General features: G+C 48.1%; 1 protein-coding gene and 1 long non-coding RNA gene across 2 annotated transcripts in view; one reads left to right on the top strand and one right to left on the bottom strand.

The window, feature by feature from the left end:
- Klf13 (KLF transcription factor 13) overlaps positions 1-7343 on the top strand; it is a 47238-nt gene extending 39895 nt beyond the window's left edge. The window contains exon 2 of the mRNA XM_046435571.2: positions 1425-7343. Coding sequence (XP_046291527.1) covers positions 1425-1714 — 290 coding nt within the window. The 3' untranslated portion in view covers positions 1715-7343. The remainder of the gene's footprint in view (positions 1-1424) is intronic.
- Positions 7344-8209: 866 nt separating this feature from the next.
- Positions 8210-12689, bottom strand: part of LOC124087010 (uncharacterized) — a 28541-nt gene continuing 24061 nt past the window's right edge. The window contains exon 3 of the long non-coding RNA XR_006849985.1: positions 8210-8864. This is a non-coding gene — a long non-coding RNA (uncharacterized LOC124087010). The remainder of the gene's footprint in view (positions 8865-12689) is intronic.

Below are 12689 nucleotides of genomic sequence, written 5' to 3'. Positions count from 1 at the left end.
CTTGCATATATTTCCAGCTTTTTAATGGAATTTTTTGTTTGAGCAGTGATATTTTCAATTTCTAAATGTTATTTTTTTTGTTGTGGTGATGGTTCTCTGTGGTGTTCTGTTTGCTTTATGCATCAAATTTTGTCTCCAGTTCCTCAAAGAATTACTAATTAGAATTGTTAGGTTAACTTTCTCTTCTGTTTCCTGGCTTCACTCTTTTTCATCTGGAATTGGTGATTTTGTTGTTCTTGGCCTTTCCCTTTTGTGCTGCTGATTTTCCTTAGCTGACTATTCTTGAGTGTCTGTTTATATTTAAATCTTTATATTTAAAGATGTGTGGGTGGTGTAGATTTCCTCTGCTGAGCATAGGTGGGCCAGTTTCAAAGACTGGCAGTCTGCTTTAGGGTCTGTGTAGAGGAGGGAGGAAGAGTGACTGTGTCCCAGTGCTGGAAAGGCTAAAGGTGCCAAAGCACCCCCATCCACACCAATTCTCCTTAAACAATTAATGTGATTTTTTGTTTGTTTTGCTTTGGTAAATGCAAGCCTGCTTCATGTTCTGAGCAAGGTGTGGGAGAAGGGGAGAAGAATCTTGACTATAAAATGATCTTCATGACCTCCCAACTGGGCTCACTGTGTTTGCTTTCTCCCCAACTGTGTAGGCCCCTTTTGGGGTGTTCTCGTCCACCACCCTATCTGTTACCATGCTCAAATCTAATAGGAACCTGTTGAAGTCTCCTCTGCTGGCCTTTGTTGGCTAGCCACACAAAGTTCTCTCAGAGAAAGCGGAGGAGGCTGGGCCCTGGAAAATGCCCAGACTAACCCCCTCATGTTACATACTGAAGAAACTGAGAAGGTTGGAGTGGTGACAGGACTCTTAGGTGTAGACATTGTCTTCTTGCTGTTCAGGGATCTGGGAGCTGAGGTGTGGTTCCCATAGGGCCAGTGTGGGCCAGCTTGGCTCCTGCAAGCAGGTGGAACCACAGCATGAGCCTATACCCCCACTCCCCTAGGGCTGGGGAGAGCTAACCCTGTGTGGGCATGTTGGATGCCATATACTTAGGGGGTCCAATGCCAGAGACCACCAGTCCTGGCCCATATACAAACCATATACTCTACAACTTCTATGCTGGAAATGCTGCTGTTTTATCCTGGGAGCTGTCATCTGCTTCCATCCCAAGTGTGGTGGCTGGTAGGCCATGGTTCACCTTCACCTTTACCCTGATGTATTTGACACAGAAGATGAAGAAGATAGGGCATAGGGCATTGATGAGAAGTCATAGTAAATGAGATGGAGCAGGAGTGTAGGGATAGAGAGCCACTCTGGGGAATGGTGAGTGGACACACCTTGGCCATGGGGGAAGGCACGGACACATACAGAAGATCCTAGGTGTCACTGTGCACGCTGAGACTGATTCTCTGCTTCTGTCGCCCCACAGGTGAGAGGCCCTTTGCCTGCAGCTGGCAGGACTGCAACAAGAAGTTCGCACGCTCTGATGAGCTGGCACGGCACTACCGCACACACACTGGTGAGAAGAAGTTCAGCTGCCCTATCTGCGAGAAGCGCTTCATGCGCAGCGATCACCTGACGAAGCATGCTCGCCGCCACGCCAACTTCCACCCCGGCATGCTGCAGCGGCGTGGCGGGGGCTCGCGGACCGGCTCACTCAGCGACTACAGCCGCTCTGATGCCAGCAGCCCCACCATCAGCCCAGCCAGTTCACCCTGAGCCCCACTGGACCCACAGCAGCACAGCCCCGCCAGTCCCTCCGCCAGCCCCGCGCCCAGCCAAGGACCCCTACCCTGACAACAGCCATGAGCAGCCGCTCTCACCTCCTCTTTGTCAGTCCGTGCCCTTTCCTTTTGTAATAAGAAAAAAAGAGCAAGAACTTCATGAAAAGTCCACGTAAAAACACTTTTCTTCACCTCAGGTGTCAAAGTCAATTTGTAAAAAAAAAAAAAAAAGCAAAACAAAACAAAAAAAAATCAAAAGAAGAAAAAAAACAAAAAAAAATTTCAAAAAACATCATCCACAAATTGCACAATGGAGATACCCACAAAGTTGCGATTCAGCGGTGTCGAACCCCCTTTCTCAGGGATGGACACGTTCCACGAGGTCAGTGAGGGCACCCCTTCCTGCCGCCTTACTCTGTACATAGATTTGCACTCTGGAATTTTCTATTAGGTTTGGGAACACACTGGGGACAGAGCAGGCCAACCAGTGCAGGTGGAGCTCAGCATGCATGTGGGTCAGTCCATCAGCTGGGAGTAGATGTGGTCACTGACATTTGTGATTCCAAGGCAGATCCTTTAGTGGTGAGGCGTGTCCTCCCCCTCCCTTCTACCCATCCACTCAGCCTCCATCCTTGGCCACATAGGCTTGGCTCAAAATGCAGATGGGTCTGAGGGACAGGCCACCTCACGAGGGATGCCTTAAGCCATGACAGGTCAAAGGAGCACTCCACTTGGGGGAATTGTGGAGAGTGTCATCTGCCCTCCATGACTGGCACTGCCTGTCTCACTCCCTACCTTCAGGAGCCCTCTCTTGGGCCCCTTGGAAAAATGGAAGCAGAGACGCGAGCCCTGGCTGGGCACAAAATCACACCATCCAATCTCTAAGGAGACAGCCTGGGTTCCACCTGTCTGGGCCCCCACTGCCCAACAGACAGCACCAGGGACCCTTCACTATTATACCATATTCTCTGACTGGAAAATAGAGCCTGGGAATTCTGGTTTTCTAAAATGATTTTATGAAGTGTCGGTGTACCCAGTTCCCTAGCTCTCCCATGCTGCTATGGAGTCACCTTTGTTTGAAACAGTGGGCAAGACCATCACGTTGCTTTCTCAGTCAGAAGGTCTATGTGAGTGGCCATGTGTGTGCATGTGTTCGCAGCACTTCACAGAGACCGTTCAGTGGCAAAAGACCAGAACATTGTGACTTGGAACTTTTCAAGAGTGGCGCAGCCAATGTCATGGGAAGTGCTGTTGGAGAATGTGCATTCTCTTTTCTCCCCAGGGAACACCAGACGGAAAGTTGTGGGAAACACTTTTCTCAGACCCTTCATGTCTGGTGGTACAGACTGAGCAAACCTCCGGCTTCTTGTTGTCGCCAGAACTTATCTCCCTTTCCCTCTTGCTTCTGCCTGCCCTGCCTGGAGATCCCAGGCCACGCCTAGCCTGCATCGCCCCATTGCCAACCTTTTGGTAGGGGAGGAAAAGCAGAGAGCTGAGGCAGTTTCTTATGAAGCCTTGACCTGGGCTGGGTTGGTGTTCGAGCCCCAGACCAGGGCAGTTAGGCTGGATTCCAGCAAGCACCTCTGCAGACCTGTGGAGTGTCCAGCCTAGCCCTGCAAGGCCCATGTTGCGCCTTGCCTTCCTTTCAAGGATTGGGGCCTGTAAATACAAGGCCCCAGGACAGAGTGTGTGTGTGTGTGTGTGTGTGTGTGTGTGTGTTGGGGTGAACTCGGGTTATAGTATCTTGCAGAGATCTCTCACTTTGATGAGGAATGGCCCTTGGGACTCAGTGGGCCATAGATGGGCTTCCCAGGCCCAGAGTGCCTTGGTTGTAGTCATTCTGCTTCCATCCCAGCCCACACATTGTGTGGGGTACAGCACAGAAAAACCCCAGCGATCCAGGCCCAGCTGGAGCCTGTAGCTTCTGGCTGATGTGTCATGCCAACTTCAGAGTGGATGGGTGCCCTCTATCTACAGCAGCTGTGCACGTGGCACCATGCCATCTGTGATGCTATGGATACCTGTTTCCAGCTCTACTTATCTGGAAGTGGCTAATGGCATGTGGTGGCTTCTGTGTAGCACAGTAGGTACCCATTTGGTCTGTGACATTGTTTGTGCTGTGGGTGGGGATGGTGGGGCAGGGGCTATCTCATTAGTGCAGATTCGGCCCCCCTGGCCCCCCTGCTGCCTTTGGGCCCTATAATAGCTCAGCTTGCATTTGGTTTGGGAGAGAGTAGAATATGTGGTATGGACCTTGAAGAAGAGAGCCCTGGATGCTGGGGATGTGGCAATCTTCATGTCTGGTTCCAAAGTGAGGTCCCTCCCAAAGTTGTTTCTGTGTGAGGCAGAGAAAGCCACACTCTGACCACATTTCATGTCTCAGGAATTCACATTCCAGGTTCAGGAATTTTATTCCAAAGTCCTTTGGTGCACCCATGTTTATGGTTCCGAAGGCAGGGAGAGGGAGTGGCATGTCCCACACGGCCAGAAAAGCACTCTCCACTGGAGGAGCCAGGTGTCTCCTTGTGACTTGCCTACAGCATCACAAGGGGTTTTCTAACTTCACATCTGTCTGCACATAGGAAGGGGAAAAAGAACTCTAAACCCAGTCATATTGGAATAAAAGAAAGAGCTGGTTTGTTTTAGAGTGGGGTGGGGGGTGGGGGAGGGAAAGTGGGATAGGCTGTTTCCAAAGAGAGCACTTAATTTAATTTTCCCTCTAAATGACCCAGGGCTGTTCCATCTGATAGATGGAAGGGTAATATTGCCTTAAAACAGAAATATGCAGGCATTGGCTATTTTTGGCAAATGAGTGTGTCTTCATTCCCAAAGTGGTTCTCGTGTAATGGCAGGGTGCGGTCCTTCAACCATAGGCCTGGCCTGGGAGATGGGGGCAGGGCACCCGGAGGGAGTTTCCCCCTGGGCATCCTGGCTGCACCCTCCAGAATCATCTGGGACTTAAATTCATCTCATTGAAGGGTGGGGGGAAGAATCTAAATCTCAGGCTCAGTTCACATGGGTTCTCATTAGCAGGTTTCCATCTCATCATGAAACGAGGGATGCCTTCTAAGATGTAGATTGTCTTCCCGGCCTGGGTCTACTTCAGGGTCTTTCATTTTTGTAGTTTATGGCCATGATTGCTGATTTCGGTGGGATTAAGGAACCCATAGGGCTCCCAATCAAATCTTTATTTGGGGACATACTTCAGCTCTAGCAGGCCACAGAGGCAGAGATCTCAAAATGAAGGGTGCCTGAGTAAAGGGAGAGTTTCCCTTAAATTAAAAAAAAAAAAAAAGACGTCTAAAAGTGACTGGACCCAGCCATCAGAAGGCTGGTGTTCGGCTCATGTCCCAAACAAGAAAACCCCTTGTCAGCCATATTAGGGGAATGGTTGTAAACTCCCCAAATGCCTACTGAATCCTACAGCCATATGGAAAAACAGACAACACAGCCCTTTCCACAAAGGGCCTTGGGGTCCTCTCCTGATGGGTGCTACATAGAGATGGGCATTGATGCCCTGGAAGAGAATGTGGTCCTGGATATGCCCCTATGCATCTTGCTGCACTCCCCACCCATGGGATTTGAGGTACAAGATTGCCCCCCCTCCAACACACCCACCTCTACTTTGAGGCCATGCATCGGGGTAGGTGCAGGATTTGCCACGGTGCAGCCTCCAGGTGCAGACCTCCGCACACTGGTGACCCCAGACCTCACCTGGGCAAGGGCTCAGATCCCTGGAGGATGATTCAGAGGTGGGGATGAGTAGAGAGGGTTGGTGGCTTTCTGAGGTCCTGAGTGAGTGGTAGAAGAACTACTGGGTCTTCATTCAAGATTTCTGTCTCCCAGTCATGTGGCCCAGCCTCTTTCTTGCCAGAAGCAGGTACTTAAATGTACTGCACAGGGTTTTAGCACTTCCTAGGACCTCATCCAGGATCTCCGCTGGGCAGATACGCTACCCTACAGGAAGATGTGATCTGAGCAATAGTGTGGCCTCGTTTCTCAGCTCCTGGTTTTTTGTTTTTGTTTTTGTTTTTAACAAGGCTACCTGATTATTTTGATTTCTGAGAGGTGTCACTGATTTTTTTTTTTTTTAAACCCATGTTTAAAAAGGCCATTTGGTCAAAACTGCTGGAAGTTTTAAAGAGCTTGATGTATTAGACACATTTTGAATGATAAGAAATGCTTAATAAGTTAACCACATCTTTTGTTACCCAACATTTCTGTATGTCATCCTGGATGACTATATCTTCCAAAGCTAAAATGCCGATGTGGGCTGATAGGTTTTGAAAGCAAAGTAGCCCCTGGAAGAGCCAGGTCCTGTGGCTAATTTTCCTGATTCTGAAGTTTCAAAGATTTGTCCTGGACACATTCCAGAGAATTTTGTACCAGAATTTGGATGCATAGTCCAGCTTACTACTGATAGATGCCTGAACACCATTGAGGGAGAGACCCTTCCTCCTGTTGGCTGGCTCTAGCCCTGAGAAGAGTGGAATCAGGCAGGAGCCCTGTGTCCAGGAGGGAAGAGGTTTCTACTAGCCCCTACCACTATTGGACTTGCAGTGTAGCCACCTGGCTTTGCCCAGCCTCTCCCTTCTCAATACAGCTTTAAAACATTACTACTTTTATTTAAAAATAAACAGGATGGGAGAGAGGCAGCCTCCCCTGCCCTGCATCATACATTCCAGGATGGGGGCAGGTGGAATGGGACAGGAAGTCAGAAAGGGGACAGGATGGATGCACGTGCAACTTTCTCCTGGGGACTCTGGAGTCTTTTCTCACTGATGCCCTCCTAGAGGACCTGTTGACTGATGACTGCACATGCTTGTTTGGAAACCAGTGTGCAAGCTGAGTGCTTGCAGGAGACCATCACTGGTCAGTTTGTCCCTTCCACTCAGCACAGGAGCCTATTCCTTGTGCTTGGAAGATCCCTCCCCACATTTCCACGCTCCCCCTCTTCCCAGCTTGGCACAGGCACCATAATGGGGTGTTATCAACCCCAGTGTCTCTTCTCCAGTCAGTGTCTGTGGGTGTGTGAGTGGGAGACTCTTCCCCTCCCTCACCTGGAAGAAGCCTCAGGTGCCCAGTGCTGAGGACCCCCATCAATGTCAGCATGGGGCTCTCTACTGAGCAACTATGCATTGGTGGGTTTGGAGCTGCTTACTGTGGCTCCCTGGTGACCAGGAACTGCTTGGGTAGTTACACTGGGTACACCCAAGTGACCCTTTCCCACCCAAAACCATTGGTGGAGCTTCTCTGTAATCATTTGCCAAAATCCCAAGGCAGAATCCAAGGGTCCAACACCATTTCCATCGAGTTCACAATTTCCTTTTCTGTAGAAATATTGTTTTGTTTTTGTTGTTTTTTAAAACCAATTCCCCACCATGCTTCCGAAGGCCACATTTCATCTTTTCTGGATCACTACAGTGAAGTATTACAGTTGTACAGTTCCCAATCTGGCCTTGGCTTGCTCGGATTAAACTTTGTATGTATTTTGTAAGGCATAGATTCTATATTGTAATGATGTCCTATGCAAAAAAAAATTAACGAAATTGTAAATTTTATTGTTTTAACATGTATGCATGTTTAGTGACGTTTACATTTTGAATAAAATTTATGATTCATTATTTTATTGCCAGAGCTGGTTCCTACAATGGGCATGTCTTGCAGAGGCTCTGGGAGGGGAAGGGAACTGAAATGGAAGTGAAACTCAAGCTGCCGTTATTGGCTGAGGGGCAGCAACTTACCTGGAACTTTGCAGGCCTTATCCTGGCAGGAAGACTATATAATGGTCCTATGGAGGGTAGGTTCTCTTCTGGCTGTCCCTTCCTGCCTGTAGGGTTCTATTTCAGATCTTGAGGGCTCCATTTCTCCTTCCATCCCAGTGAGCACAGAGGACAAAGGGAGATGGTGACAGCAGTTTCTTTCAAAGGGCATTACACTTTTCCTAAAATGTTTTAGCTCTTCATTACTGTAACATATACCTGAGATAATCAACTTATAAAGAAAAAAGGGTTACTTTGGTTTGTGCTTTCAGTCCATGGTTGGTCCCACTGCTTTTAGGCCTGTGGTGAGGCAGCACATTATGGTAAGAATGGGTAGCAGATCACAGCTGTTCACCTCAAGACCAAGAAGAGGGAAAAAAGTGGGTGGGGTCCCACAATCCCCTCCAAGGGCATGCTCCTAATGGTCAAAAGACCTCCCACTAAACCCCACTTAAAGCCTTGATCACCTCCCCGTAGTGCCATCTTGGGGAGCAAGACTTTGTCACATGGGCTTTAGGGGACACTTAGGATCTAAACTACAGTGTCCCACACAAACACCTAGGTATTTCCTCCCCTTGGGCAGCAACAGTTGCATCTCTCAGTCTCAGATACCCGTTCCTCTAAACCTTCTGCCCAGAGTCTAGAAACTGTTCCCACTCCTTGCTACTAAAGTTCTTGCAGTCAATCAGGGACACTGACTCTATAAAGTACACTGCCAGAGGGACAGGTCCAGGGAGCTGGAAGGTGTTTATTGATACCAGATGTGATCATTAACTGCCCCTGGCTACCCTCAGAGGCAGGTGATGGTTCTCAACAGAGGTGATGGGAAGCCCACCATTAGGTGGCTGAGTGGGTCAGACCCTTGGCCTGTGCCTGCTATAGCATGTAAAAGAAGATACATGTGCCTCTGCATCCTCAGCCTGGATCAACACACTGCATACTGTTCTTAAATCAATACCTCTTTACAAAGTAAATGAAAACCACCAAGAAATTTAAAATACAAAAAACAAATGAAGGCATTGTAGTCGATCAATGGTGGGTTTTTGTTGTTGTTGTTTTCTGAAGCTACTATGGACACTGGCAGGCATTTCCTGATAGACATTCCTGATAGACATTGTGTCTGAGATTAGGAGGAGGGGGTGTGAAATGAGTACACCCAAGCACAAACTGAACAGTCATAAACACAAGGACACATTTTCAAACAAAATCCTTGCTGGTGCCAAGACATTTGGAGCCCATTATCAGCTGGAGTCTTTCCCCAGGACAGCCGCTGTTCTGCCTTCTCTGAGACAGTTTCCTTCTTGCTCAGGAACTTTTGTAGCTGGCAACTGCAGGATGGATCCACTTCCATAAATAGTGGTGTGTTGATAGGATCCCTAGATGCTTTAAAAATATTGACAGGAAAAAAGGAAAAAGTGGTCCATCAGTTATGTCACAGCTGAGATTTGAAAGAGGCTATAAATTCCTGCTGGAGTTCCTTTCCAGAAGACTGGACCATATCTCAGGAACCAGGAGTCTCCTGCGGCCTGAAACCTCCTCAATAATGTAGGAGGAAGGCAACACTTCAATTAGTGTGTTTATCAGCTTTTTTTGCTGTGACCAAAATACCCAACAAGAACAACTTAGAGTAGGAAAGACTTATTTTGCCTCATAATTTCAGAGGATTTAGTTCATGGTCAGCCAACTCCATTGCCTTGGGCTTGACTAGGGGCAGAACATCATGGAGGGAAGGTGTGGCAAAGGAAAGCTGCTCAGCTCATGGCAGCAAAGATGCAGAGAGAGAGAGTGGGGGGACCAGGTACAAGATACAGTCCCCAAGGGCACATCCTCAGTGACCGACTTCCTCCAACATGCCCCATCTGCCTATAGGTATCATCCAGTAGTCTATTCAAATAATTAATCCTTCAAATGGATTAATCCACTAATGAGTCCCACCTCTGAATATCCCTACATCACCCTCAATACATGAGCTTTTGGGGAACATTCCATATCCAAACCATAACAGCAAGCCAGAGGCTTTACTGTTGTGGTGTTTTAATAAATAAATATATTAGTATGTTTTACATGCCACATAGCACATTTTCTTCTCATTGTCCTGTAGACAATGAAGAAAAGTAGGCAAAATAATAAAGCATTTTGAGGAGGATCTGTGGCTGGCAAGATCTCTGAGACTCAATGTCCTGAGTGATCAGTTTCAGGACATTCCTGAGGCTAAATCCCTCTGCATTTTTTATCAGAACTTGGTTTAAAAAGTCAAAAATTTTGCCATTAGGTGACGGGCCAAGTCTGGTGGCATCCTGGTCAGGTTTAGGGTAGCATCTGGTGGAGGGATTGACAGGCTCCTGTCATCCTAGAGGACAGAGACTGGCCAAGGCCCACAAATTACATCTGCCTCTCAAAGAAAGGACTTACCATTGACCTGAGTCTGTTTCCTGTTGCCAATAATATAATATCACAGACTGGGTAAGTTATAAAGAAAAGAGGTTTATTTTTGTCTCTGAGTGCTAATGATTGAGGGGTCACATCTGATGATGACCTTCTTGCAGGCAGAGTCCTGAAACAGCTTAGAGAGAGAGAGAATGAATTTGTCCTCTGTCCTCTGGTTTCTCTCCTTATAAAGCCACCAGTATTCAATCATGAGGGCTCCACCCTGACGACCTCTCCTAATCATACCACAGATGCCCCACCTCTAGGCATTATAGTCCAATTAAGCATCTACCCTCTTAGTACCTCACTATGTAGATTAAACTTCTAAAGGGATAAGCCCTACTCAAACCATAGCACTGTCCCTCAGTGCTGGCCTGCTGGCAGTGATTGCCCTGTTGCTGGAGGAATTCAAGTAGGTGCTGAAACACTGCTTGCTAGAAATGCCATGAAATAATTTTATTCTAGAAGGAGCCTGGTTAGTGTACAAAGGAAAGGCCACAGGGTTTTCCAGGGGGACTCACCGGGGCATAATCATCAAGACCTTCAGACATTTTCTCCTAGTCTGTCAGTAATGTTGAAGTGTGCATTGGCCTTTGGTAGGTTGGGTTGACTGCTGAGGACCTTGAATAATAGGTGAGGCAGTGCGTAATTAACACTCATATGTAATGAGGAAGAGGGTGCCTCCATCCCCTTCCACCCCGTCAAACATCACATGTACACCATGATACAATTCTTACTGTTAGCCCCACTCCTAAGGTCTTCTTAGTGGGAAAGTGATCAAACCCAGTAAAGGCACCCAGTTTTTCCTGGCAGGGGTAATTTCTCTGCCCAATTTTCTTGCACAATCACAGATCAGGGAGCAAGATTCCATAGCAGTAGTGATAAGACAGGTATGTTTAAATAGAAGGTAGTGTTCAAAATCCGGGTCCTGGATTAATTCCCTATTACTGTTGTAGCAAGTTTCCACAAACATTGGCCTAGAGCAATCCATGTTTATTCTCTTATAGCTCTAGAGGTCTTAGCTTTGAGAGTCTTACCAGGGCTAAAACCAAAGTTAGTTCCTCCTGGAGTCTCTTAGAAGCCACCTACATTCCTTGGCTTGTGGCCTCTCTCTGTCTTCAAAGCCAGCCAGGGTAACCTCTCTCTGCCCTCCTGCTTTCCCCCTATGAGGACCCTTTTGATTGCATCTGGCCCACTGGATAATCCAAGGTTCTCCCACCACCAGTAGGTCCTTCTTACATCTTCCTGAGCCCAGGGAGCAGAGCAGCAGTGCAGGCTGCATGTGAGAAACGCAGGGTTGGATGAACTGCCCCCTGTCTGGGTGGAGACCCCTGTGGTCCCTGCAAGGGAAGCATATGTGGTTGAATTAAACTAAACTGTTTCTTCCAGCTGTGATTTTTAGTCCTTCATAGTATTTTCCTTTAATTCCTCACCTTTGAAAAGCAGAATACCAATGAAATTATTTATCACTGTGCTACAGTTCTTAAAAACAGGTTGGTCCTCGAGGGCTGGCACCCAGGTGACTGGCCACTGCCCGCCCAGTGTGCAGAGCCTTGCTCATGGTGGTGACCTCCCAGTGCTGGAGAAAGGACTTGGATCTTCATGCCAGGCACAACCAGCCTGAGCCTTCAGCTCTCAACGGGCTGTCCATGTAGCCTTGGAGAAGTCTTTTGAGGCTCGTCTTCCATGGCAGTAATCAGTCTTGGCCATGGACTGTATCAGGTTATCAGAAATTCTCAGGAGTCATTACGTGCCAGGAACCAAGGCGGCTGGAATTGTGCCTGTGCCCAGGCCCTCAGCCCCCTCAGGACCTGGCCTCCACTCCCACATTTGCTGGGAAAGGGATCTGTGGGGAGCAAGCCCTGCTGGACTATCTCAATATGGAGGGGACCAGGACCAAACTGTGGGAAATGGAGGCTGACTGGCTCACATGGCTGTTCCCTGCCCCAGACACCTGCAGGCACCAGGTGGTCCAGCTTCTCCACTTTCCCTTAATGTTTGACATGCATCTGCCCACTGCAGACCAGGTGCCATGCTGTGAACTTGTTATGTCATTGTCATTTGAGCCATCTCAGAGGGAGGTGTGAACATTCCTAATTCAGGGTCACAGAGGAAATGAGGCTCGAAGAGGTAAAGTGGCTCTCCCAGAGTACACACTGACAAAAGTCAGGGAAGGATCTTGATCTGGTTGATCCATTGACCACCACTGCCTTAAACTCTGGATTAAATAGAGAATTATTCTAACCAATTTGGGGGTGCCCCTTTCTATTCCCTGTCATCAGAGGGTTGTCCCAGAAGACCAGTGACTTAACAACATGGAGCTGAACACTCATCTCTGTTCTGGTTGCTTGTTATGGGCCTACGCCCAGCAGCCTATCATTTCCAATACAGTGTCCCCCAAGATGATACACAAACTGCCCCCTGGGGACCAGTCCCAGGCACTGTGGATCTCAGGCCTCCCTTTGGAGTCCTCCAAGCAGCCAAGCAAAGCCTTTCACCTACATAGCCATGATTTCCCTAGGCTACCGGTGTGTCGAGAGGCTGCACCCACCCACTCAGACCTCCTGGCACCTAGAGACGGCCAGCGCAGAGCAGTGACAATCATTGCTCTCATTTCCAAACAGGTGGGAAGCCCTGGTGACCTCAGTAGGTCTCCTGATCCCAGTTCCAGGGCTCCTTTCTTTAAAAATGTTTTGATTGACACATATTTATGGAGTGTACTGTTATTTTCATATATGTGTGTACTGAATAATGATCAAATCGGGGTAATTAGCATGCCCA

The sequence above is a fragment of the Marmota monax genome, unplaced genomic scaffold, assembly GCF_021218885.2.
Source record: "Marmota monax isolate L192 unplaced genomic scaffold, Marmota_monax_Labrador192_F-V1.1 WCK01_AAM20220418_F8-fsc00005, whole genome shotgun sequence".
Lineage (NCBI taxonomy): Eukaryota > Metazoa > Chordata > Mammalia > Rodentia > Sciuridae > Marmota > Marmota monax.
Note: the sequence above shows the minus strand (reverse complement) of the source record. Positions and strands in the feature narration are given on the sequence as shown.